The sequence below is a fragment of the Lampetra planeri genome, unplaced genomic scaffold (assembly GCF_965212315.1).
Source record: "Lampetra planeri unplaced genomic scaffold, kcLamPlan1.2.h2 scaffold_336, whole genome shotgun sequence".
Lineage (NCBI taxonomy): Eukaryota > Metazoa > Chordata > Hyperoartia > Petromyzontiformes > Petromyzontidae > Lampetra > Lampetra planeri.
In genome coordinates, this window is record NW_027615159.1 from 29,466 (window position 1) to 55,000 (window position 25,535).

Below are 25,535 nucleotides of genomic sequence, written 5' to 3' on the forward strand. Positions count from 1 at the left end.
CACCGTCACTTAAATTTGCCGGGCTACCGCCATCGGTAGTGCGGTGGCAGTACCCCGGCATCGGCCAGCGTCCCACTCGCGGTCCTGGGCCTCCCCTAGGTCGACTCCGCCTCAAATGAGTTCCCCGGCGCCTACGTGCGTGTGTGTGTGCGTGTGTGTGTGCGTGCGTGTGTGTGTGCGTGCGTGCACGCGTGTGTGTGTGCGTGCGTGCGTGTGCGTGCGTGTGTGTGCGTGTGCGTGTGCGTGCGTGTGCGTGTGCGTGCGTGTGTGTGCGTGCGTGCGTGTGCGTGCACGCCTGCGTGCGTGTGCGTGCGTGTGTATGTGTGCGTGCGTGTGACCCACCCCCTCGTGTGATGTGCCGGCCTTCATAGGCGCTGCCGCTCGCTACTCGCAGCACTTGCCCCTACAGCCTGTTGGAGGCTACGCGGGGGACCTTTGTCTGTGTGTCTACAGCTGCTGCTTGCTACTCGCAGCACTTGCCCCTACAGCCTGTTGGAGGCTACGCGGGGGACCTTTGTCTGTGTGTCTACAGCTGCTGCTTGCTACTCGCAGCACTTGCCCCGACAGCCTGTTGAGGCTACGCGGGGGACCTTTGTCTGTGTGTCTACAGCTGCTGCTTGCTACTCGCAGCACTTGCCCCGACAGCCTGTTGAGGCTACGCGGGGGACCTTTGTCTGTGTGTCTACAGCTGCTGCTTGCTACTCGCAGCACTTGCCCCGACAGCCTGTTGAGGCTACGCGGGGGACCTTTGTCTGTGTGTCTACAGCTGCTGCTTGCTACTCGCAGCACTTGCCCCGACAGCCTGTTGGGAGGCTACGCGGGGGACCTTTGTCTGTGTGTCTACAGCTGCTGCTTGCTACTCGCAGCACTTGCCCCGACAGCCTGTTGAGGCTACGCCGGGGTGTGGGTCTTTTGTTTCTGGGTTGACGTGCGGTTTCCTGTTTGGTTTGTGACCGATTTTCTCACCTCGCTCTCTCTCTCCATGAACCCAGTTCTTGAGCTTTAAAACGATCCTGTACTTTAATTATTCTCGGATGGGGGCCTTTGTAAATATTTCAATTGCGACCCCTTTGGAGGTCATCGCGGAACAGAGGTCGCAAACGGGTTTTGATTCCTTACCCGTACCCGTACCCGGCCGCACCAGGGTCGCAAACGGGTACCCGTACCCGGCCGTACCCGTACCCTACCCGTACCCGGCCGGGTAGGGTACGGGTATCGGGTACCCGATTGCGACCTCTGGGATGAAGCCACGTTGCAGGCGCGGGTGGGTTGATTCTGGGAACTTGATTTGTGAGAAGAGACAAGACGTTGGGAAATGAGTGACAAACGGTGACTCACCAGTGACTCACGGCCTACCCGTACCCGTACCCGGCCGCACCAGGGTCGCAAACGGCTACCCGTACCCGGCCGGGTACGGGTAGCCGGGTATCGGGTAGGGTACGGGTATCGGGTACCCGGTTGCGACCTCTTGCCGCGGAGTAACGGCAGATTTGTAAGCGGAAAATGATGATGACGACGACTCCTTTGGACTCGCGCGAATTCACGACAAGTTGTGGACTTCTATGTTTGGGCCAGAATTTGAATGTTTAATGGAGCTCTGGCAAGACCGTTGGTCTTCCTGATTTGAAGCTTTCGTGACGGCAGGAATCCGTACTCTGGTTCTGTCGGTAAAGTAACGTGGGGTAGACAAAAGTAAATTTCGATTTAAAGCTTCTTTCGTGACTGCAGCAGGGATTCATCTTCTTGGCTCTTTCGGTAAAGTCACGTAGAAGGGAAATGATCAAATAATAAAAATAAAACACAATAAAATAATTCTCACGACGTTTCGGCCACAACGCAAGCAGCCGTCCTCGGGTGAATAAATAATATACGCTGCCAAGCCTGGTGGTGTTCATTCAGACGCTGTCTTTCCGACAGACCTGTTCTTTACCTGAGGACGGCTGCTTGTGTTGCGACCGACACGTCGTGTGTTCTTTCGTTTTGTCTACCCGCGTGACTTTACCCAAAGAACCAGGAGAGTATCGCTGTTGTTGTTGTTGTTGGTTGTTGTTGGTTGTTGTTGGGCAACGTGATTTGTCTCGGGCGACGCGGCGCTCAAAACGGGTCGCGTCGCTACGGGCGATCCCGAACGCGCTCTACAGCGCAGTGGTTGCAATATCTTCACGACGGGTGAGGGGCGGGCGTTAGAGTGATGCCCATTGGCTGTGTGGCTGTGACGTCATCCGCTTAGTGGTGATGCAGGGGGGGGGGGTGTCGGGTTCTGTTGATTGGTTGGTCGGTCGATCAGTTGATTGGTCGGTCAGTCAGTCGGTCGATTGATCAGTCGAATGCTTTGTCCCGTCGATTGATCAGTCGATTTATCGGTCGATCGATTGGTCGATTGATCGGTCGATTGATTGGTCGATTGATTGGTCGATTGATCGGCCGATTGCTTGGTCCGGTCGATTGATCAGTCGATTAATCGGTTGGTCGATTGATCGATCATTCGATTTGTCGGTCGATTGGTCGGTCTGTCGATTGGTTGGTCTGTCGATTGATTGGTCGGTCGATTGATCAGGTCGATCGTCGATTGATCAGGTCGGTCGATGGGTAGCATTCACTCTTAAATTCGTACCTAATATTCGTGGTGGTGTGGTGGGTGTTTATTTTGGCACGAGAGATCTTGGGAAATCCGCGTTTCTTTCTTTGAATTGGCGAGTACCACCGCTGGTGCACATGGGGGGGGCGGGGAGGGAGGGGGGGGGGGGCGAGATTTCGCTGCGTAACAACTAAATATTAACTTGCTGGCTAGTAAGTGCTGTTTCCCAATTGCTTATATGCCTCAAAAGTACAGAAAGTGTCTATCATTCCCCACAAACTTTGCTTTTGTGAGCAGGAGGGTGATATTTATAAATGTACCTATTTTCAGGGAGAAAACGTGGTGTGCATTCGTGTCTTTCCTGCACGTAAAGTCTGTGTTTTTAGTTTTTTTTTCGGTAAAGTCACCACGTAGGTAAAAGAAATGAAATTTAAATTAATAAAAATAAAATAATCAAAAATCACGACGACGTTTCGGAGGCAACACAAGTCTCCCGTCTTCTTGGTTCTTTCGGTAAAGTCACGTAGAATGGAAATAATAAAATAATAAATAATCAAAAGCAATCATAATAAAATAATTATTTGATTAAAATAAAAAGAGAAAAATTTTAAAATAATTCTTTTTTTGCTTTTGTTTTTATTATTTGATCATTTCCCTTCTACGTGACTTTACCGAAAGAACCAAGAAGATGAATCCCTGCTGCAGTCACGAAAGAAGCTTTAAATCGAAATTTGTGTTCTTAGTTTTTTCGGTAAAGTCACCATGTAGGTAAAAAAATAAAAATTAATAAAAAAATTAAAAAAAAATCACGACGTTTCGGAGGCAACACAAGTCTCCGTCATCAGGTGGGACCGTCACAGTCAGATGTGCTGTTTCAAGTGACACAGCAACGCATTCAAGTGACACAGCAACACATTCAAGTGACACAGCAACGCATTCAAGTGACACAGCAACGCATTCAAGTGACACAGCAACGCATTCAAGTGACACAGCAACGCATTCAAGTGATACACAGCAACGCATTCAAGTGACAGCATCGCATTCAAGTGACACACAGCAACGCATTCAAGTGACACAGCAACGCATTCAAGTGACAGCATCGCATTCAAGTGACACAGCAACGCATTCAAGTGACACAGCAACGCATTCAAGTGACACAGCAACGCATTCAAGTGACACAGCAACGCATTCAAGTGATACACAGCAACGCATTCAAGTGACACAGCAACGCATTCAAGTGACACACAGCAACGCATTCAAGTGACACACAGCAACGCATTCAAGTGACACAGCAACGCATTCAAGTGACACACAGCAACGCATTCAAGTGACACACAGCAACGCATTCAAGTGACACAGCAACGCATTCAAGTGACACAGCAACGCATTCAAGTGACACAGCAACGCATTCAAGTGAGACACAGCAACGCATTCAAGTGACACAGCAACGCATTCAAGTGACACACAGCAACGCATTCAAGTGACACACAGCAACGCATTCAAGTGACACACAGCAACGCATTCGAGTGACACACAGCAACGCATTCAAGTGACACAGCAACGCATTCAAGTGACACAGCAACGCATTCAAGTGACACAGCAACGCATTCAAGTGACAGCAACGCATTCAAGTGACAGCAACGCATTCAAGTGACACAGCAACGCATTCAAGTGACAGCAACGCATTCAAGTGACACAGCAACGCATTCAAGTGACACAGCAACGCATTCAAGTGACACAGCAACGCATTCAAGTGACACAGCAACGCATTCAAGTGACACAGCAACGCATTCAAGTGACACAGCAACGCATTCAAGTGACACAGCAACGCATTCAAGTGACACAGCAACGCATTCAAGTGACACAGCAACGCATTCAAGTGACACAGCAACGCATTCAAGTGACACAGCAACGCATTCAAGTGACACAGCAACGCATTCAAGTGACACAGCAACGCATTCAAGTGACACAGCAACGCATTCAAGTGACACAGCAACGCATTCAAGTGACACAGCAACGCATTCAAGTGACACAGCAACGCATTCAAGTGACACAGCAACGCATTCAAGTGACACAGCAACGCATTCAAGTGACACAGCAACGCATTCAAGTGACACAGCAACGCATTCAAGTGACACAGCAACGCATTCAAGTGACACAGCAACGCATTCAAGTGACACAGCAACCCATTCAAGTGACACAGCAACGCATTCAAGTGACACAGCAACCCATTCAAGTGACACAGCAACGCATTCAAGTGACACAGCAACGCATTCAAGTGACACAGCAACGCATTCAAGTGACACAGCAACGCATTCAAGTGACACAGCAACCCATTCAAGTGACACGGCAACGCATTCAAGTGACACGGCAACGCATTCAAGTGACACAGCAACGCATTCAAGTGACGCAGCAAATCTGGCTGTGACGGTCCCACCTGATGACGGAGACTTGTGTTGCCTCCGAAACGTCGTGGTTTTTATTATTTTATTTTTATAAATTTTAATTTCATTTTTTTTACCCACGCGGTGACTTTACCCAAAAAAACCAAGAAGATGAATCCTTGCAGTCACGAAAGCTCCACATCTAGATTCAAAGTTGTTTTTGTGTGCTGGAATAGCAGCCACTTTCTCTACTTTAGAGGCATCGGAAATTAGGAACACGACCCTCGCTACCCCAGGGGACAGGGACAACATCGTGTTGCATCGCGAAATCGAAAGCCTCTTGCGCGACTATTTCCCGAACCGGGAAAAATAAAAAAAATAAGAAAAAATTTTTTGTCATTAAAAAAAAATATTTGTTCAAATCGACACACACGGGGGCTGAGCTTGGTGATGGTTGTTGTTGTTGAATATTTAAACTTTAAACGGGGCGTGGAACGTCTAGCACAATAAAACAACACGCAACACGCACGCGGCTTTATCTAATCGCGTTTGTGTTTCTCGTCTGTTTGGAGGGGTGGGGGGAGTAGCAGGAAAAGGAGGATTGGAGGATTGTTTATTTTGTAAAATAAATACCAAGTGTGAAGACACGGTGAGAGAGTGAATGTGAGTGTGTGAGAGTGTGTGAATGTGAGTGTGTGAATGTTCGTGTGAGTGCGTGAATGTTCGTGTGAGTGTGAATGTTCGTGTGTGTGCGTGAATGTTCGTGTGAGTGTGAATGTTCGTGTGAGTGTGAATGTTCGTGTGTGTGTGTGAGTGGTCGTGTGTGTGTGTGAATGTTCGTGTGAGTGTGTGAATGTTCGTGTGTGTGAGTGTGTGAATGTTCGTGTGTGAGTGTGTAAATGTTCGTGTGTGAGTGTGAATGTTCGTGTGTGAGTGTGTGAATGTTCGTGTGTGAGTGTGTGAATGTTCGTGTGTGAGTGTGTTAATGTTCGTGTGTGTGTGCGTAAATGTTCGTGTGAGTGTGAATATTCGTGTGAGTGTGTGAATGTTCGTGTGAGTGCGTGAATGTTCGTGTGAGTGTGTGAATGTTCGTGTGAGTGTGTGAATGTTCGTGTGTGTGTGCGTGAATGTTCGTGTGAGTGCGTGAATGTTCGTGTGAGTGTGTGAATGTTCGTGTGAGTGTGTAAATGTTCGTGTGAGTGTGCGTGAATGTTCGTGTGAGTGTGTGAATGTTCGTGTGTGTGTGAATGTGCGTGAATGTTCGTGTGAGTGTGTGAATGTTCGTGTGAGTGTGTGAATGTTCGTGTGTGTGTGCGTGAATGTTCGTGTGAGTGTGTGAATGTGAGTGTGTGAATGTGAGTGTGTGAATTTTCGTGTGAGTGTGTGAATGTTCGTGTGAGAATGTTCGTGTGTGAGTGTGTGAATGTGAGTGTGTGGATGTTCGTGTGAGTGTGTGAATGTTCGTGTGTGTGTGTGAATGTTCGTGTGAGTGTGTGAATGTTCGTGTGAGTGTACGGGTACGGGTAGGCCGTGAGTCACTGGTGAGTCACCGTGATTGTCACTCATTTCCCAACGTCTTGTCTCTTCTCACAATTCAAGTTCCTAGAATCAACCCACCCGCGCCTGCAACGTGGCTTCATCCCAGAGGTCGCAATCAGGTACCCGATACCCGTACCCTACCCGTTCCCGGCCGGGTACGGGTAGGGTACGGTCGGGTACGGGTAGACCGTGAGTCACTGGTTAGTAACCGTTTGTCACTCATTTCGGGTAGGGAACGGGTATGGGTAGGGAACGGGTACCTGTACCCGGCCGGGTACGGGTACCCATTTGCGACCCTGGTGCGGCCGGGTACGGGTAAGGAATCAAAACCCGTTTGCGACCTCTGGTTGGTGGGTGAGTAAGTGAGTGCGTGGGTGGGTGAGTGGGTGAGTGAGTGAGTAAGTGAGTGCGTGGGTGGGTGAGTGGGTGAGTGGGTGAGTAAGTGAGTGCGTGGGTGGGTGAGTGGGTGAGTGAGTGAGTAAGTGAGTGCGTGGGTGGGTGAGTGGGTGAGTGGGTGAGTAAGTGAGTGCGTGAGTGAGTGGGTGAGTGAGTGGGTGGGTGAGTGAGTAGCTGAATTGGTGGGTGGGTGAGTGAGTGGGAGAGTTTGCGATCCTGGTGCGGCCGGGTACGGGTACGGGTAAGGAATCAAAACCCGTTTGCGACCTCTGGTTGGTGGGTGAGTAAGTGGGTGCGTGGGTGAGTGGGTGAATGAGTGAGTGAGTGGGTGAGTGGGTGAGTGAGTGGGTGGGTGAGTGAGTAGTTGAATTGGTGGGTGGGTGAGTGAGTGGGAGAGTTTGCGATCCTGGTGCGGCCGGGTACGGGTACGGGTAAGGAATCAAAACCCGTTTGCGACCTCTGGGTCCACAACACTCAGGAACTGCACCTCTCCTGAATGCGGAGGGAACAACACTCCTCACAGAGAAGGACAAAATACTTGCAAGGTTTGCCAAACACTTCAACGCAGTTCTCAACAAATGAGGAGGCAATTGCGAGACTGCCTCCAAGTTGAAATAAACCCTGGCTTGAAAGCTTTCGTGACTGCAGGGATTCATCGTCTTGGTTCTTTCGGTAAAGTCGCGTAGAAGGGAAGTAATAAAATAATAAAAATACAACAATAATATTATAACATAATGTAATAAAATAATAATATAGTGTAATAAAATAATATATTAATATTTTTTTATATTTCGATTTAAAGCTTTCGTGACTGCAGGGATTCACCCGGCTGGGTACGGGTAGCCGGGTATCGGGTAGGGTACGGGTATCGGGTAGTGTACGGGTATCGGGTAGGGTACGGGTATCGGGTAGGGTACGGGTATCGGGTAGGGTGCGGGTATCGGGTAGGGTACGGGTATTGGGTAGGGTACGGGTATCGGGTAGGGTACGGGTATCGGGTAGGGTGCGGGTATCGGGTAGGGTACGGGTACCGGGTAGGGTACGGGTATCGGGTAGGGTCCGGGTACCGGGTAGGGTACGGGTACCGGGTAGGGTACGGGTATCGGGTAGGGTACGGGTACCGGGTAGGGTACGGGTATCGGGTAGGGTACGGGTATCGGGTAGGGTACGGGTATCGGGTAGGGTGCGGGTATCGGGTAGGGTACGGGTATCGGGTAGGGTACGGGTATCGGGTACCCGGTTGCGACCTCTGCTCCACACACTCCCTGACCTGTCCGGTGAGCCACAGGGAATGCCGTGGTCGGAGTGGCCTGTTCAGCCATCTGCGCACTCGTCAAAACCCAACACAACGACAAACGTGCCGTGGTCATCATCGACTATGATGGACGCACAAGAGAGAGAGTGTGTATAGTGTGTAGTGTATAGTGTAGTGTAGTAGTGTAGTGTATAGTAGTGTATAGTGTAGTGTATAGTGTAGTGTATAGTGTGTAGTGTATAGTGTAGTGTATAGTGTAGTGGTGTATAGTGTAGTGTATAGTGTAGTGTATAGTGTAGTGTATAGTGTAGTGTATAGTGTAGTGGTGTATAGTGTAGTGTATAGTGTAGTATATAGTGTAGTGTATAGTGTAGTGTATAGTAGTGTATAGTAGTGTATAGCAGAGGTGGGACAAAGTCATTGTTATGCAAGTCCAAGTCGAGTCGCAAGTCATCAAATTCATGACTCGAGTCTGACTCGAGTCCAAGTCACATGATTCGAGTCCACACCTCTGGTGTATAGTGTAGTGTATAGTGTAGTGTATAGTGTAGTGTATAGTGTAGTGTATAGTAGTGTATAGTGTAGTATATAGTGTATAGTAGTGTATAGTGTATAGTAGTGTATAGTAGTGTAGTGTATAGTGTATAATAGTATATAGTAGTGTATAGTGTAGTATATAGTATAGTGTATAGTAGTATATAGCAGAGGTGGTAAATCAACCCACTCGGCCGTCGCCCGCCTATACGCGCTAGCAAATACAATTCGGGGATTATTTAAAAAAAATCGTCCACGCGTGTCCGTGATGGGAAATTCAAATCGACGTTGCCTATCCGCGCTGCGGAATCTAACGCCCACCCCCCCCCCCCCACCGCGCGTATGCGGTCTGGGGAATTAAAAGCGAGGGGCGGGGTGAGGCAGGTGTGGGGGAGGGGTGGGGTGGGGTGGGTGTAAAGGGGGCGTGGCCCCGAGGCGGATGAGACACGAGGAGCAATCTGATTGGCTGAGGCTGTCCGCTCTACGAAACCCGGGTGAGTGGACGTGTGGCTGAAACTTTAAACTTAAAACAATTCTTTTTTACGATTTATCAATTGGCGATTTCGGGGGGGGAATGCGAAAACAAAATTGCTACACGTTAACAGCGAGATTGTCTGTTTGCGTGCGTGGGTTGGGTTAAAATTGTTTTAAAAGAAATATAAAGGTGGTCACCGGGTGAAACCACGACCGGCTCGGCGGGCCTGGCCCGGCCGGGAAAGGTGCCTCGGTACCCGGCGGAGAATCTATCCGAGCGCCGTGGTGTAGGCCGCAGGCCGCGGTGTCTCCCCGTGGCTGTCAAAGTTCATTATTTCGTTGACTCTCAGAGCTCGGATTTAGCCAGCACTGCCGTACGATGTGATTGCGTGTGTGTGGTTTGTGTAGTCATTGGTGCTGACCGAGGCTTAGACCGCTAACGCAATACCATTCATACATCGGTTTCATTTGAACGCAATGTGCGAGTCTATGGGTCTCTGTGTGGTGAGTCTGTGGGTCTCTGTGCGAGTCTGTTGGTCTCTGTGCGGTGAGTCTGTGGGTCTCTGTGTGGTGAGTCTGTGGGTCTCTGTGTGGTGAGTCTGTGGGTCTCTGTGTGGTGAGTCTGTGGGTCTCTGTGAGTCTGTGGGTCTCTGTGTGGTGAGTCTGTGGGTCTCTGTGTGGTGAGTCTGTGGGTCTCTGTGTGGTGAGTCTGTGGGTCTCTGTGCGAGTCTGTTGGTCTCTGTGCGGTGAGTCTGTGGGTCTCTGTGTGGTGAGTCTGTGGGTCTCTGTGTGGTGAGTCTGTGGGTCTCTGTGTGGTGAGTCTGTGGGTCTCTGTGAGTCTGTGGGTCTCTGTGTGGTGAGTCTGTGGGTCTCTGTGTGGTGAGTCTGTGGGTCTCTGTGTGGTGAGTCTGTGGGTCTCTGTGTGGTGAGTATGTGGGTCTCTGTGTGGTGAGTCTGTGGGTCTCTGTGTGGTGAGTCTGTGGGTCTCTGTGTGTGAGTCTGTGGATCTCTGTGTGATGAGTCTGTGGATCTCTGTGTGATGAGTCTGTGGGTCTCTGTGTGGTGAGTCTGTGGGTCTTTGTGTGGTGAGTCTGTGGGTCTCTGTGGGGTGAGTCTGTGGGTCTCTGTGTGGTGAGTCCGTGGGTCTCTGTGAGTCTGTAGGTCTCTGTGCGAGTCTATGGGTCTCTGTGTGGTGAGTCTGTGGGTCTCTGTGTGGTTAGTCTGTGGGTCTCTGTGTGGTGAGTCTGTGGGTCTGTGTGGTGAGTCTAGGGGTCTCTGTGTGGTGAGTCTATGGGTCTCTGTGTGGTGAGTCTTTGGGTCTCTGTGTGGTGAGTCTATGGGTGGCTGTGTGGTGAGTCTATGGGTCTCTGTGTGGTGAGTCTGTGGGTCTCTGTGCGAGTCTATGGGTCTCTGTGTGGTGAGTATATGGGTGGCTGTGTGGTGAGTCTGTGGGTCTCTGTGTGGTGAGTCTGTGGGTCTCTATGTGGTGAGTCTGTGGGTCTCTCTGTGGTGAGTCTGTGGGTCTCTGTGTGGTGAGTATGTGGGTCTCTGTGTGGTGAGTCTGTGGGTCTCTGTGTGGTGAGTCTGTGGGTCTCTGTGTGTGAGTCTGTGGATCTCTGTGTGATGAGTCTGTGGGTCTCTGTGTGGTGAGTCTGTGGGTCTTTGTGTGGTGAGTCTGTGGGTCTCTGTGGGGTGAGTCTGTGGGTCTCTGTGTGGTGAGTCCGTGGGTCTCTGTGAGTCTGTAGGTCTCTGTGCGAGTCTATGGGTCTCTGTGTGGTGAGTCTGTGGGTCTCTGTGTGGTTAGTCTGTGGGTCTCTGTGTGGTGAGTCTGTGGGTCTGTGTGGTGAGTCTAGGGGTCTCTGTGTGGTGAGTCTATGGGTCTCTGTGTGGTGAGTCTTTGGGTCTCTGTGTGGTGAGTCTATGGGTGGCTGTGTGGTGAGTCTATGGGTCTCTGTGTGGTGAGTCTGTGGGTCTCTGTGCGAGTCTATGGGTCTCTGTGTGGTGAGTATATGGGTGGCTGTGTGGTGAGTCTGTGGGTCTCTGTGTGGTGAGTCTGTGGGTCTCTATGTGGTGAGTCTGTGGGTCTCTCTGTGGTGAGTCTGTGGGTCTTTTTGTGGTGAGTCTGTGGGTAGTCTGTGTTGAGTCTATGCGTCTCTGTGTGGTGACTCTGTGGGTCTCTGTGTGGTGAGTCTGTGGGTCTTTGTGCTATGAGTCTGTGGGTTTCTGCGTGAGTCTATGGGTCTCTGTGAGTCAATGGGTCTCTGTGCGGTGAGTCTGTGGGTCTCTGTGTGGTGAGTCTATGGGTCTCTGTGTGGTGAGTCTGTGGGTCTCTGTGTGGTGAGTCTGTGGGTCTCTGTGTGGTGAGTCTGTGGGTCTCTGTGTGTTGAGTCTGTGGGTCTCTCTGTGGTGAGTCTGTGGGTCTCTGTGGTGAGTTTGTGGGTCTCTGTGAGTCTATGGGTCTTTGTGTGAGTCTATGGGTCTCTGTGAGTCAATGGGTCTCTGTGTGAGTCAATGGGTCTCTGTGAGTCTATGGGTATCTGTGAGTCTATGGGTCTTTGTGTGAGTCAATGGGTCTCTGTGAGTCTGTGGGTCTCTGCGAGTCTGTGGGTCTCTGTGTGGTGAGTCTGTGGGTCTCTGTGTGTTGAGTCTATGGGTCTCTGTGTGGGTGAGTCTGTGGGTCTCTGTGTGATGCGTCTGTGGGTCTCTGGTTGCTGAGTCTATGGGTATCTGTGTGTTGAGTCTGTGGGTCTCTCTGTGTTGAGTCTGTGGGTCTCTGTGTGGTGAGTCTGTGGGTCTCTGTGCGATGAGTATGGGTTTCTGCGTGAGTCTATGGGTCTCTGTGAGTCAATGGGTCTCTGTGAGTCTATGGGTCTTTGTGTGAGTCTATGGGTCTCTGTGAGTCTGTGGGTCTCTGTGAGTCTGTGGGTCTCTGTGAGTCTGTGGGTCTCTGTGTGTTGAGTCTATGGGTCTCTGTGTGTTGAGTTTGTGGGTCTCTGTGGTGAGTCTGTGGGTCTCTGTGTGTTGAGTCTGTGGGTCTCTCTGTGGTGAGTCTGTGGGTCTCTGTGTGTTGAGTCTATGGGTCTCTGGGTGGTGAGTCTGTGGGTTTCTGCGTGAGTCTATGGGTCTCTGTGAGTCAATGGGCTCTGTGTGAGTCTGTGGGTCTTTGTGTGAGTCAATGGGTCTCTGTGTGAGTCAATGGGTCTCTGTGAGTCTATGGGTCTCTGTGTGAGTCTATGGGTCTCTGTGAGTCTATGGGTCTTTGTGTGAGTCAATGGGTCTCTGTGAGTCTATGGGCTCTGTGTGAGTCTGTGGGTCTTTGTGTGCAGTCTGTGGGTTTTTATGTGAGTCAATGGGTCTCTGTGAGTCTATGGGTCTTTGTGTGAGTCTATGGGTCTTTGTGAGTCTATGGGTCTTTGTGTGAGTTAATGGGTCTCTGTGAGTCTGTGGGTTTCTGTGTGTTGAGTCTATGGGTCTCTGTGTGGGTGAGTCTGTGGGTCTCTGTGTGGGTGAGTCTGTGGGTCTCTGTGTGTGGTGAGTCTGTGGGTCTCTGTGTGATGAGTCTGTGGGTCTCTGTGTGATGAGTCTGTGGGTCTCTGTGTGTGGTGAGTCTGTGGGTCTCTGTGTGGGTGAGTCTGTGGGTCTCTGTGTGATGAGTCTGTGGGTCTCTGTGTGATGAGTCTGTGGGTCTCTGTGTGGTGAGTCTATGGGTCTCTGTGTGATGAGTCTGTGGGTCTCTGTGTGGTGAGTCTGTGGGTCTCTGTGTGGTGAGTCTGTGGGCCTCTGTGTGTGGTGAGTCTGTGGGTCTCTGTGTGGGTGAGTCTGTGGGTCTCTGTGTGACGAGTCTGTGGGTCTCTGTGTGTTGAGTCTATGGGTTTCTGTGTGAGTCTATGGGTCTTTGTGTGAGTATATGGGTCTCTGTGTGAGTCTATGGGTTTCTGTGTGAGTCTATGGGTCTTTGTGTGAGTCTATGGGTCTTTGTGAGTCTATGGGTCTTTGTGTGAGTCAATGGGTCTCTGTGAGTCTATGGGCTCTGTGTGAGTCTGTGGGTCTTTGTGTGCTGAGTCTGTGGGTTTTTATGTGAGTCAATGGGTCTCTGTGAGTCTATGGGTCTCTGTGTGAGTCTATGGGTCTTTGTGAGTCTATGGGTCTTTGTGTGAGTCAATGGGTCTCTGTGAGTCTATGGGTCTTTGTGTGAGTCTATGGGTCTCTGTGAGTTTGTGGGTCTCTGTGAGTCTGTGGGTCTCTGTGAGTCTGTGGGTCTCTGTGTGTTGAGTCTATGGGTCTCTGTGTGTTGAGTTTGTGGGTCTCTGTGGTGAGTCTGTGGGTCTCTGTGTGTTGAGTCTGTGGGTCTCTCTGTGGTGAGTCTGTGGGTCTCTGTGTTGAGTCTATGGGTCTCTGGGTGGTGAGTCTGTGGGTTTCTGCGTGAGTCTATGGGTCTCTGTGAGTCAATGGGCTCTGTGTGAGTCTGTGGGTCTTTGTGTGAGTCTATGGGTCTCTGTGTGAGTCTATGGGTCTCTGTGAGTCTATGGGTCTTTGTGTGAGTCAATGGGTCTCTGTGAGTCTATGGGCTCTGTGTGAGTCTGTGGGTCTTTGTGTGCAGTCTGTGGGTTTTTATGTGAGTCAATGGGTCTCTGTGAGTCTATGGGTCTCTGTGTGAGTCTATGGGTCTTTGTGAGTCTATGGGTCTTTGTGTGAGTTAATGGGTCTCTGTGAGTCTGTGGGTTTCTGTGTGTTGAGTCTATGGGTCTCTGTGTGGGTGAGTCTGTGGGTCTCTGTGTGGGTGAGTCTGTGGGTCTCTGTGTGTGGTGAGTCTGTGGGTCTCTGTGTGATGAGTCTGTGGGTCTCTGTGTGATGAGTCTGTGGGTCTCTGTGTGTGGTGAGTCTGTGGGTCTCTGTGTGGGTGAGTCTGTGGGTCTCTGTGTGATGAGTCTGTGGGTCTCTGTGTGATGAGTCTGTGGGTCTCTGTGTGGTGAGTCTATGGGTCTCTGTGTGATGAGTCTGTGGGTATCTGTGTGGTGAGTCTGTGGGTCTCTGTGTGGTGAGTCTGTGGGTCTCTGTGTGTGGTGAGTCTGTGGGTCTCTGTGTGGGTGAGTCTGTGGGTCTCTGTGTGACGAGTCTGTGGGTCTCTGTGTGTTGAGTCTATGGGTTTCTGTGTGAGTCTATGGGTCTTTGTGTGAGTATATGGGTCTCTGTGTGAGTCTATGGGTTTCTGTGTGAGTCTATGGGTCTTTGTGTGAGTCTATGGGTCTCTGTGAGTCTATGGGTCTTTGTGTGAGTCAATGGGTCTCTGTGAATCTATGGGCTCTGTGTGAGTCTGTGGGTCTTTGTGTGCTGAGTCTGTGGGTTTTTATGTGAGTCAATGGGTCTCTGTGAGTCTATGGGTCTCTGTGTGAGTCTATGGGTCTTTGTGAGTCTATGGGTCTTTGTGTGAGTCAATGGGTCTCTGTGAGTCTGTGGGTTTCTGTGTGTTGAGTCTATGGGTCTCTGTGTGGGTGAGTCTGTGGGTCTCTGTGTGTGGTGAGTCTGTGGGTCTCTGTGTGGGTGAGTCTGTGGGTCTCTGTGTGGGTGAGTCTGTGGGTCTCTGTGTGGGTGAGTCTGTGGGTCTCTGTGTGGGTGAGTCTGTGGGTCTCTGTGTGGGTGAGTCTGTGGGTCTCTGTGTGTGGGTGAGTCTGTGGGTCTCTGTGTGTGGTGAGTCTGTGGGTCTCTGTGTGACGAGTCTGTGGGTCTCTGTGTGACGAGTCTGTGGGTCTCTGTGTGTTGAGTCTATGGGTTTCTGTGTGAGTCTATGTGTTTCTGCGTGAGTCTATGGGTTTCTGCGTGAGTCTATGGGTCTCTGTGTGTGAAATAAGTTGAACACACACACGTAGCACTACGTACGGTGTGAAATAAGTTCAACACACATAGGAGCTCGGCCTCTCAGTGGTTGCCAGCTCAGCACTGTGACCTCTGACCCCGGAGTCACCTGACGACGTGGAGTGGTGGTGATGGTGGTGGGGCTACGGATATAAGATAAAGCCTCCACTCCCACCGTGTAGCCTCTAGCAGGCTGTGGGGGCAAGTGCTCTTAGTAGCGAGTAGCACCTATAGACACACAGACAAAGGTCCCCCGTGTAGCCTCTAGCAGGCTGTAGGGGCAAGTGCTGTTATTAGCGAGCAGCAGCTATAGACACAGACAAAGGTCCCCCGTGTAGCCTCTAACAGGCTGTAGGGGCAAGTGCCGTTAGCGAGTAGCAGCTATAGACACACAGACAAATGTTCCCCGTGTAGCCTCTAACAGGACAAGTGCACCTTGAGGCTGCCACGTGACGTGTCGAACGCCCGCTGGCAGGAGGCCACGGTGCAGACCCAGCAGGTGCCACGGGTCGACTGACCGAGATGACCGAGACGACTGGCCGATGCACCACCTGTGCCCCCTACTGTACCAACTTGCTGTGCTTTAGCCACCCGGCGCTCCGCTCGTTGTTGTGAGCGTCGCTCCTCCGCCCTCCGTTGTTGTTGTTGGAGGGCGACTGCCTCCAACTGCCCAGTAGCGTCCTTCACGAGCCTCCTCCACTGAGGCCGATCTTGACACCGCTGGTACCAGTCATCGGCAAGTCCACTCAGCTCCACGTCCTCCTGTACCACGTCACTCCATCTCTTCTCTAGCCCGTGCCGCGCCCGTTTAGCCCCCTCGATCCGGCCGAACAAAAGCTGTTGAGGCATGCGGTGTCTGGGCATGCGGGCTACATGACCCAGTGTGCGTGTGTGTGCGTGTGTGCGTGTGTGTGTGTGCGTGCGTGTGTGTGTGCGTCTGCGTGGCACAGTAGGGGGCACAGGTGGTGCATCAGCCAGTCATCTCGGTCATCTCGGTCAGTCGCCCCGTGGCACCTGCTGGGTCTGCCCCGTGACCTCCTCCTGCCAGCGGGCGTTCGACACTTCACGTGGCAGCCTCAAGGTGCACTTGGCCTGGCACAAGCGTCGTGGTGACGTCACCGCCACTTAGTGGCGAATAGCGGTTGTTGTTGCGTGCGTGAGTGGATGGGTGGGTGAGTGGGTGGGTGGGTGAGTGGGCGGGTGGGTGGATGGGTGAGTGGGTGAGTGGGTGGGTGAGTGGGTGAGTGGGTGGGTGAGTGGGTGAGTGGGTGGGTGAGTGGGTGAGTGGGCGGGTGAGTGGGCGGGTGAGTGGGCGGGTGAGTGGGCGGGTGAGTGGGCGGGTGAGTGGGCGGGTGAGTGGGCGGGTGAGTGGGCGGGTGAGTGGGCGGGTGAGTGGGCGGGTGAGTGGGCGGGTGAGTGGGCGGGTGAGTGGGCGGGTGAGTGAGGGAGTGACCTCCTGCCAGCGGGCGTTCGACACTTCACGTGGTAGCCTCAAGGTGCACATGGCCTGGCGCAAGCGTCGTGGTGACGTCACTGCCACTTAGTGGCGAATGGCGGTTGTTGTTGTTGTTGTGTTTAGTTGTTGGTGTTGTTGTGTTGTTGTTGTTGTTGTAGTTGCGTATTTGGCCAACTCCTTTCGCCCGCTCGCTGACCGTTCCCGTCGACGTTGCCTCTCCGTCCGCGCGACCAGTTTACAGATGGCCGCCGTTGCCATGGCGACTGCTTCCCGACCGTCGTCACGACTCCAGCTGACGCTGCTGCTGCTGCCGCTGGTGCTGCTGCTGGTGGTGGTGGAGCGGGCACCTCGGTGCAGCGCCGCCACCAAGGGTGTGACGACCACTCTGGACGCCAAGTGGAGCAACACTCCACTGCTGCTTGAGGCCAGGTGGGTGGTGGTGGTGAGTGTGGTGAGTGTGGTGGTGGTGGTGAGTGTGGTGGGTGGTGGTGGGTGGTGGGTGGTGGGTGGTGAGTGTGGTGAGTGTGGTGGTGGTGGTGAGTGTGGTGGGTGGTGGTGGGTGGTGGGTGGTGGGTGGTGAGTGTGGTGAGTGTGGTGGTGGTGGTGAGTGTGGTGGGTGGTGGTGGGTGGTGGGTGGTGGGTGGTGAGTGTGGTGAGTGTGGTGGTGGGGGTGGTGGTGGGGGTGGTGGTGGGGGTTGTGGTGGTGGGTGGTGGTGGTGAGTGTGGTGAGTGTGGTGGGGGTGGTGGTGGTGCTGGTGGGGGTGGTGGTGGTGGTGGTGAGTGTGGTGAGGGTGGGGGTGGGGGTGGTGGTGGTGGGGGTGGGGTTGGGGGTGGTGGTGGGTGGTGGTGAGTGTGGTGAGTGTGGTGAGTGTGGTGGTGAGTGTGGTGGGTGGTGGTGAGTGTGGTGGGTGGGGGTGGTGGTGAGTGTGGTGAGTGTGGTGGTGGGGGTGGTGGTGGTGGCGGTGGTGGGGGTGATGGTGGGGGTGGTGGTGGTGGTGGGGGCGGTGGGGGCGGTGGTGGCGGTGGTGGCGGTGGTGGTGGTGGGGGGTGGCGGTGGCGGTGGTGGTGGGGGTGGCGGTGGTGGTGGGGGGTGGCGGTGGTGGTGGCGGGGGTGGTGGCGGGGGTGGTGGCGGGGGTGGTGGCGGGGGTGGTGGTGGTGGTGGTGGTGGTGGTTGGTGGGCGGTGGTGGGGGTGGTGGGTGGTGGTGGTGGGCGGTGGTGGTGGTGGTGGGTGGGGGTGGTGGTGGGGGTGGTGGGGGTGGTGGTGGTGGTGGTGGCGGTGGTGGGGGCGGTGGGGGCGGTGGGGGCGGGGGGTGGCGGGGGTGGCGGTGGTGGGGGCGGTGGTGGGGGCGGTGGGGGCGGTGGGGGCGGTGGGGGCGGTGGTGGCGGTGGTGGCGGGGGGTGGCGGTGGTGGGGGCGGTGGTGGCGGGGGTGGGGGCGGTGGTGGCGGGGGGTGGCGGTGGTGGGGGCGGTGGGGGGCGGTGGGGGCGGTGGGGGCGGTGGTGGGGGTAGTGGTGGTGGTGAGTGGAGGGGGTGAGTGTGGTTAGTGGTGGTGGGTGGTGGTGGTGGGGGTTGTGGTGTCTGCGTGATGTCTGCATGGTCTCTCTGTGTCTCTGTGTCTCTGTGTCTCCGTGTCTCCGTGTGTCTCTCTGTGTCTCTGTGTCTCTGTGTCTCTGTGTCTCCGTGTCTCCGTGTCTTTGTGTCTCCGTGTCTCCGTGTCTCCGTGTCTCTGTGTCTCCATGTCTCTGTGTCTCTGTGTCTCCGTGTCGCCGTGTCTCCGTGTCTCCGTGTCTCTGTGTCTCCGTGTCTCCGTGTCTTTGTGTCTCCGTGTCTCCGTGTCTCCGTGTCTTTGTGTCTCCGTGTCTCCGTGTCTCTGTGTCTCCATGTCTCTGTGTCTCTGTGTCTCCGTGTCTCCGTGTCTCCGTGTCTCTGTGTCTCCGTGTCTCCGTGTCTTTGTGTCTCCGTGTCTCCGTGTCTCCGTGTCTCCGTGTCTCTGTGTCTCCGTGTCTCCGTGTCTTTGTGTCTCCGTGTCTCCGTGTCTCTGTGTCTCTGTGTCTCTGTGTCTCTGTGTCTCCGTGTCTCCGTGTCTCCGTGTCTCCGTGTCTTTGTGTCTCCGTGTCTCCGTGTCTCTGTGTCTCTGTGTCTCCGTGTCTCCATGGTGTCTCCGTGTCTCCGTGTCTCTGTGTCTCTGTGTCTCTGTGTCTCTGTGTCTCCGTGTCTCCGTGTCTCCGTGTCTCCGTGTCTCTGTGTCTCTGTGTCTCTGTGTCTCCATGGTGTCTCCGTGTCCCTGTGTCTGTGCACAGTGAGTTCATCGCCGAGGAGAGTAACGAGAAATTCTGGAACTTCGTGGACACCGTCCAAGACCTGTCAGCTGTCATCGGCGCCGGTGAGTGAGCGGGAGGGTGAGCGGGAGGGTGAGCGGCGGGAGGGTGAGCGGGAGGGTGAGTGGGTGAGTGGGCGGGTGAGTGGGTGGGCGAGTGGGTGGGTGGGCGGGTGAGCGGCGGGAGGGTGAACGGCGGGAGGGTGAGCGGCGGGAGGGTGAGCGGGTGGGTGAGTGAGCGGGTGGGTGGGTGAGTGGGTGGGTGAGCGGTTGAGTGGGTGCGTGAGTGGGTGGGTGAGTGGGTGAGTGGGTGGGTGGGTGAGTGGGTGGGTGGGTGGGTGAGTGCGTGAGTGAGTGGGTGAGTGGGTGAGTGGGTGGGTGGGTGAGTGCGTGAGTGAGTGGGTGAGTGGGTGAGTGGGTGGGTGGGTGAGTGAGTGGGTGGGTGAGTGGGTGGGTGGGTGGGTGGGTGAGTGCGTGAGTGAGTGGGTGGGTGGGTGAGTGCGTGAGTGAGTGGGTGGGTGAGTGAGTGGGTGGGTGAGTGAGTGGGTGGGTGAGTGAGTGGGTGGCTGAGTGAGTGGGTGAGTGAGTGGGTGGGTGGGTGGGTGAGTGGGTGGGTGGGTGGGTGAGTGGGTGGGCGGGTGAGTGAGTGGGCGAGTGAGTGGGTGGGCGAGTGAGTGGGTGGGCGAGTGAGTGGGTGGGCGAGTGAGTGGGTGGGCGAGTGGGTGGGTGGGTGAGTGGGTGGGTGAGTGGGCGAGTGAGTGGGTGGGTGGGTGAGTGATTGGGTGAGTGCGTGGGTGAGTGGGTGAGCGAGTGGGTGAGTGAGTGAGTGAGTGGGTGAGCGAGTGAGCGAGTGGGTGAGCGGGTGAGTGGGCGAGTGGGCGAGTGGGTGGGTGAGTGAGTGGGTGGGTGAGTGAGTGAGTGGGTGAGCGGGTGAGTGGGCGAGTGGGCGAGTGGGTGGGTGAGTGGGTGAGTGGGTGGGTGAGTGGGTGGGTGAGTGGGTGGGTGGGTGGGTGAGTGGGTGGGTGGGTGGGTGAGTGGGTGGGTGGGTGAGTGAGTGGGTGAGTGGGTGGGTGAGTGGGTGGGTGAGTGGGTGGGTGAGTGGGTGGGTGAGTGGGTGAGTGGGTGAGTGGGTGGGTGAGTGGGTGGGTGGGTGAGTGGGTGGGTGGGTGAGTGAGTGAGTGAGTGAGTGGGTGAGTGAGTGAGTGAGTGGGCGAGTGAGTGAGTGGGCGAGTGAGTGAGTGGGCGAGTGGGTGAGCGAGTGGGTGAGTGAGTGGGTGGGTGAGTGGGTGAGCGAGCGGGTGGGCGAGCGGGCGGGTGAGTGGGTGAGCGAGTGAGTGGGTGAGCGAGTGGGTGGGCGAGTGAGTGGGCGAGCGAGCGAGCGAGCGAGTGGGTGAGCGAGCGAGTGGGTGAGCGAGCGAGTGGGTGAGCGAGCGAGTGGGTGAGCGAGCGAGTGGGTGAGCAAGCGAGTGGGCGAGCACGAGAATGAGGGAGGTGAGCGGGCGATTGGCCAAGCGCGCGACAAACGATCGGGTGTGTGACTCGCAGCACTTGCCCCTACATCCTGTTAGAGGCTACGCGGGGGACCTTTGCCTGTGTGTCTATAGCTGCTGCTTGCTACTCGCAGCACTTGCCCCTACATTCTGTCGAGGCTACGCCGGGGACCTTTGTCTGTGTGCGCCAGCAGCTTCTGACCAGGCCTACTACAGCCTGCTGCTCAAGAAGGCGGCGCAGTTCCTGACGCCGCTGCAGCAGAGCCTGCTGCGATATTCACTCTCCACGCGCACTCACTCACCCACGGTGCAGATGTTCCAGCAGGTAGCGCGCTCACCACACGCACCACACTCACCACCACCACACTCACCACCACACTCGCCACACTCACCACACTCACCACCACACTCACCACACTCACCACACTCACCACACTCACCACCACACTCGCCACGCGCACTCACTCACCCACGGTGCAGATGTTCCAGCAGGTAGCGCGCTCACCACACTCACCACACTCACCACACTCACCACCACACTCGCCACACTCACCACCACACTCACCACACTCACCACACTCACCACCACACTCACCACACTCACCACACTCACCACACTCACCACCACACTCACCACACTCACCGCACTCACCGCACTCACCACCACACTCACCACACTCACCACACTCACCACACTCACCACCACACTCACCACACTCACCACACTCACCACCACACTCACCACACTCACCACACTCACCACACTCACCACCACACTCGCCACGCGCACTCACTCACCCACGGTGCAGATGTTCCAGCAGGTAGCGCGCTCACCACACTCACCACACTCACCACACTCACCACCACACTCGCCACACTCACCACCACCACACTCACCACCACACTCGCCACACTCACCACACTCACCACACTCACCACACTCACCACCACACTCACCACACTCACCACACTCACCACACTTACCACACTCACCACCACACTCGCCACACTCACCACACTCACCACACTCACCACCACACTCGCCACACTCACCACCACCACACTCACCACCACACTCGCCACACTCACCACACTCACCACACTCACCACACTCACCACCACACTCACCACACTCACCACACTCGCCACACTCACCACCACCACACTCACCACCACACTCGCCACACTCACCACACTCACCACACTCACCACACTCACCACCACCACACTCACCACCACACTCGCCACACTCACCACACTCACCACACTCACCACCACACTCTCCACGCGCACTCACTCACCCACGGTGCAGATGTTCCAGCAGGTAGCGCGCTCACCACCACACTCACCACCACACTCACCACACTCACCACACTCACCACCACCACACTCACCACCACACTTGCCACACTCACCACACTCACCACACTCACCACACTCACCACCACCACACTCACCACCACACTCGCCACACTCACCACACTCACCACACTCACCACACTCACCACACTCACCACCACACTCTCCACGCGCACTCACTCACCCACGGTGCAGATGTTCCAGCAGGTAGCGCGCTCACCACACTCACCACACTCACCACACTCACCACACTCACACCACCACCACACTCACCACACTCGCCACACTCACCACCACACTCACCACACTCACCACCACCACACTCACCACCACCACACTCACCACACTCACCACACTCACCACACTCACCACCACACTCACCACACTCACCACCACCACACTCATCACACTCACCACCACCACACTCACCACACTCACCACACTCACCACCACACTCACCACACTCACCACCACACTCACCACACTCACCACCCTCACCACACTCGCCACACTCACAACACTCACCACACTCACCACACTCACCACCACCACACTCACCACCACACTCACCACACTCACCACACTCACCACACTCACCACCACACTCACCACACTCACCACACTCACCACCACCACACTCACCACCACACTCACCACACTCACCACACTCACCACACTCACCACCACACTCACCACACTCACCACACTCACCACCACCACACTCACCACCACACTCACCACACTCACCACACTCACCACACTCACCACCACACTCACCACACTCACCACACTCACCACCACCACACTCACCACCACACTCACCACACTCACCACACTCACCACACTCACCACCACACTCACCACACTCACCACACTCACCACCACCACACTCGCCACCACACTCACCACACTCACCACACTCACCACACTCACCACCACACTCACCACACTCACCACACTCACCACCACCACACTCACCACCACACTCACCACACTCACCACACTCACCACACTCACCACCACACTCACCACACTCACCACACTCACCACCACCACACTCGCCACGCGCACTCACTCACCCACGATGCAGATGTTCCAGCAGGTAGCGCGCTCACCACACTCACCACACTCACCACCGCCACACTCACCACCACCACACTCACCACCACCGCACTCACCACCACACTCACCACCGCCACACTCACCACAACCACACTCACCACCACCGCACTCACCACCACACTCACCACCACCGCACTCACCACAACCACACTCACCACCACCGCACTCACCACCACACTCACCACCACCGCACTCACCACAACCACCTCTACACTCACCACCACTTCCACGGAGAGCTTGGGTACAAGTGCCTCTGTCTCTGTCTCTCTCCGTCTGTCTCTCTCTGTCTCTCTCTCTCTCTGTTTTTCTGTGTCTCTCTCTGTGTCTCTCTCTCTCTGTCTCTCTCTGTGTCTCTGTCTCTGTCTCTGTGTCTCTCTCTCTCTGTTTCTCTCTCTCTGTCTCTCTTTGTGCCTCTCTCTGTGTCTCTGTCTGTGTCTCTGTCTCTCTCTGTGTCTCTCTCTCACTCTGTGTCTCTCTCTCTCTGTCTCTCTCTGTCTCTCTCTCCCTGTCTCTGTGTCTCTCTCTGTCTCTCTCTCTGTCTCTCTCACTCCCTGTCTCTGTGTCTCTCTGTCTCCGTGTCTCTCTGTGTCTCTCCCTGTCTCTCTCTGTCTCTCTCTCACTCTCCCTGTCTCTCTGTGTGTCTGTGTCTCTCTCCGTGCGTGTAGATCGCTGTGGAGGAGTCTCCCCCCGAGGGTTGCGCTGCGTTCGTCGTGGTTCACGGACTCAGCAGCTGCAGCGCCGACGACGTCAAGAAGCTGCTGCTGACGGCACGCGACAGGTGACCAGCAGCACACATACAGTACACACACACAGTACACACACAGCACACACACAGCACACACACAGCACACACACAGCACACACACACAGTACACACACAGTACACAGTTCACACACACAGTTCGCACACACAGCACACACACGCAGCACACACACAGCACGCACACACACGCAGCACACAGCACACACACACAGCACACACACACAGCACACACCTCCCCCCCACACACAGCACACACACACAGCACACACACACAGCACACACACACAGCACACACACAGCACACACACAGCACACACACAGCACACACACACAGCACACACACACAGCACACACACACAGCACACACCTCCCCCCCACACACAGCACACACACACAGCACACACACACAGCACACACACACAGCACACACACAGCACACACACAGTACACACACACAGCACACACACACAGCACACACCACACACACAGCACACACACAGCACACACACATAGCACACACACACAGCACACACACACAGCACACACACACAGCACACACACACAGCACACAGCACACACACAGCACACACACAGTACACACACAGCACACACAGTACACACACAAACAACAACAACAACCGCCATTCGCCACTAAGTGGCGGTGACGTCACCACGACGCTTGCGCCAGGCCAAGTGCACCTTGAGGCTACTACGTGAAGTGTCGAACGCCCGCTGGCAGGAGGTCACGGGGCAGACCCAGCAGGTGCCACGGGTCGACTGACCGAGATGACCGAGATGACTGGCTGATGCACCACCTGTGCCCCCTACTGTGCCAACTTGCTGTGCTTTAGCCACCCGGCGCTCCGCTCGTTGTTGTGAGCGTCGCTCCTCCGCGTTCTCTCCGTGCAGGCCTGCCCCCTACCTCTACAAGGCCGACCATCGCTACCCCTTCGGCGGCGGTGGTGGTGGTGGCGGTGTTGGTGGTGGTGGCGGTGGTGGTGTTGGTGGTGGTGCGGGGGGTGCCCCCCCCCCAGGCCCGGTGGTGGTGGTGGTGCTGTACGGCGAGCTGGGTAGCGGCGCCTTCTCGCGTCTCCACCGCACGCTGGCCGACCGTGCCGCTAGCGGGGAGCTGCTCTATGTGCTGCGTCACTACGTGCAGGTGCGGGGGGGTGTGTGTGTGTGGGGGGGGGGGGTGTCTGGTTTGTGTGCTGTGTGCGTGGTTGTGTGTGCTCTGTGTGTGTGCGTGGGCGTGGTTGTGTATGTGTGCGTGTGTCTGTGCGTGTGCGTGTGTGCATGTGTCTGTGCGTGTGTGCGTGTGTCTGTGCGTGTGTGTGCGTGTGGTTGTGTGCGTGCGTGTGTGTGTGGTGTGTGTGCGCGAATAAACACCACTGCACCATAGACTCAACACTGCACCATAGACTCAACACTGCACATAGACTCAACACTGCACCATAGACTCAGCACTGCCCCATAGACTCAACACTGCACCATAGACTCAACACTGCACCATAGACTCAACACTGCACCATAGACTCAACACTGCACCATAGACTCAGCACTGCCCCATAGACTCAACACTGCCCATAGACTCAACACTGCACCATAGACTCAACACTGCACCATAGACTCAACACTGCACCATAGACTCAGCACTGCCCCATAGACTCAACACTGCCCATAGACTCAACACTGCACCATAGACTCAACACTGCACCATAGACTCAACACTGCACCATAGACTCAGCACTGCCCCATAGACTCAACACTGCCCATAGACTCAACACTGCACCATAGACTCAACACTGCACCATAGACTCAACACTGCACCATAGACTCAACACTGCACCATAGACTCAACACTACACCATAGACTCAACACTGCACCACAGACTCAACACTGCCCATAGACTCAGCACTGCCCCATAGACTCAACACTGCACCATAGACTCAACACTGCACCATAGACTCAACACTGCACCACAGACTCAACACCGCACCATAGACTCAACACTG

At 55.0% G+C, this 25,535-nt stretch overlaps 1 protein-coding gene across 1 annotated transcript in view; it reads left to right on the forward strand.

The window, feature by feature from the left end:
- Positions 1 to 9,133: 9,133 nt before the first annotated feature.
- Positions 9,134 to 25,535, forward strand: part of LOC144740894 (UDP-glucose:glycoprotein glucosyltransferase 1-like) — a gene marked incomplete at its 3' end in the record, with an annotated part of 33,677 nt that continues 17,275 nt past the window's right edge. The window contains 7 exon segments of the mRNA XM_078623595.1: positions 9,134 to 9,180; positions 15,964 to 16,094; positions 16,704 to 16,898; positions 18,772 to 18,854; positions 20,473 to 20,603; positions 23,425 to 23,537; positions 24,432 to 24,681. Of these exon segments, the coding sequence (XP_078479721.1) occupies positions 16,711 to 16,898; positions 18,772 to 18,854; positions 20,473 to 20,603; positions 23,425 to 23,537; positions 24,432 to 24,681 (765 nt within the window).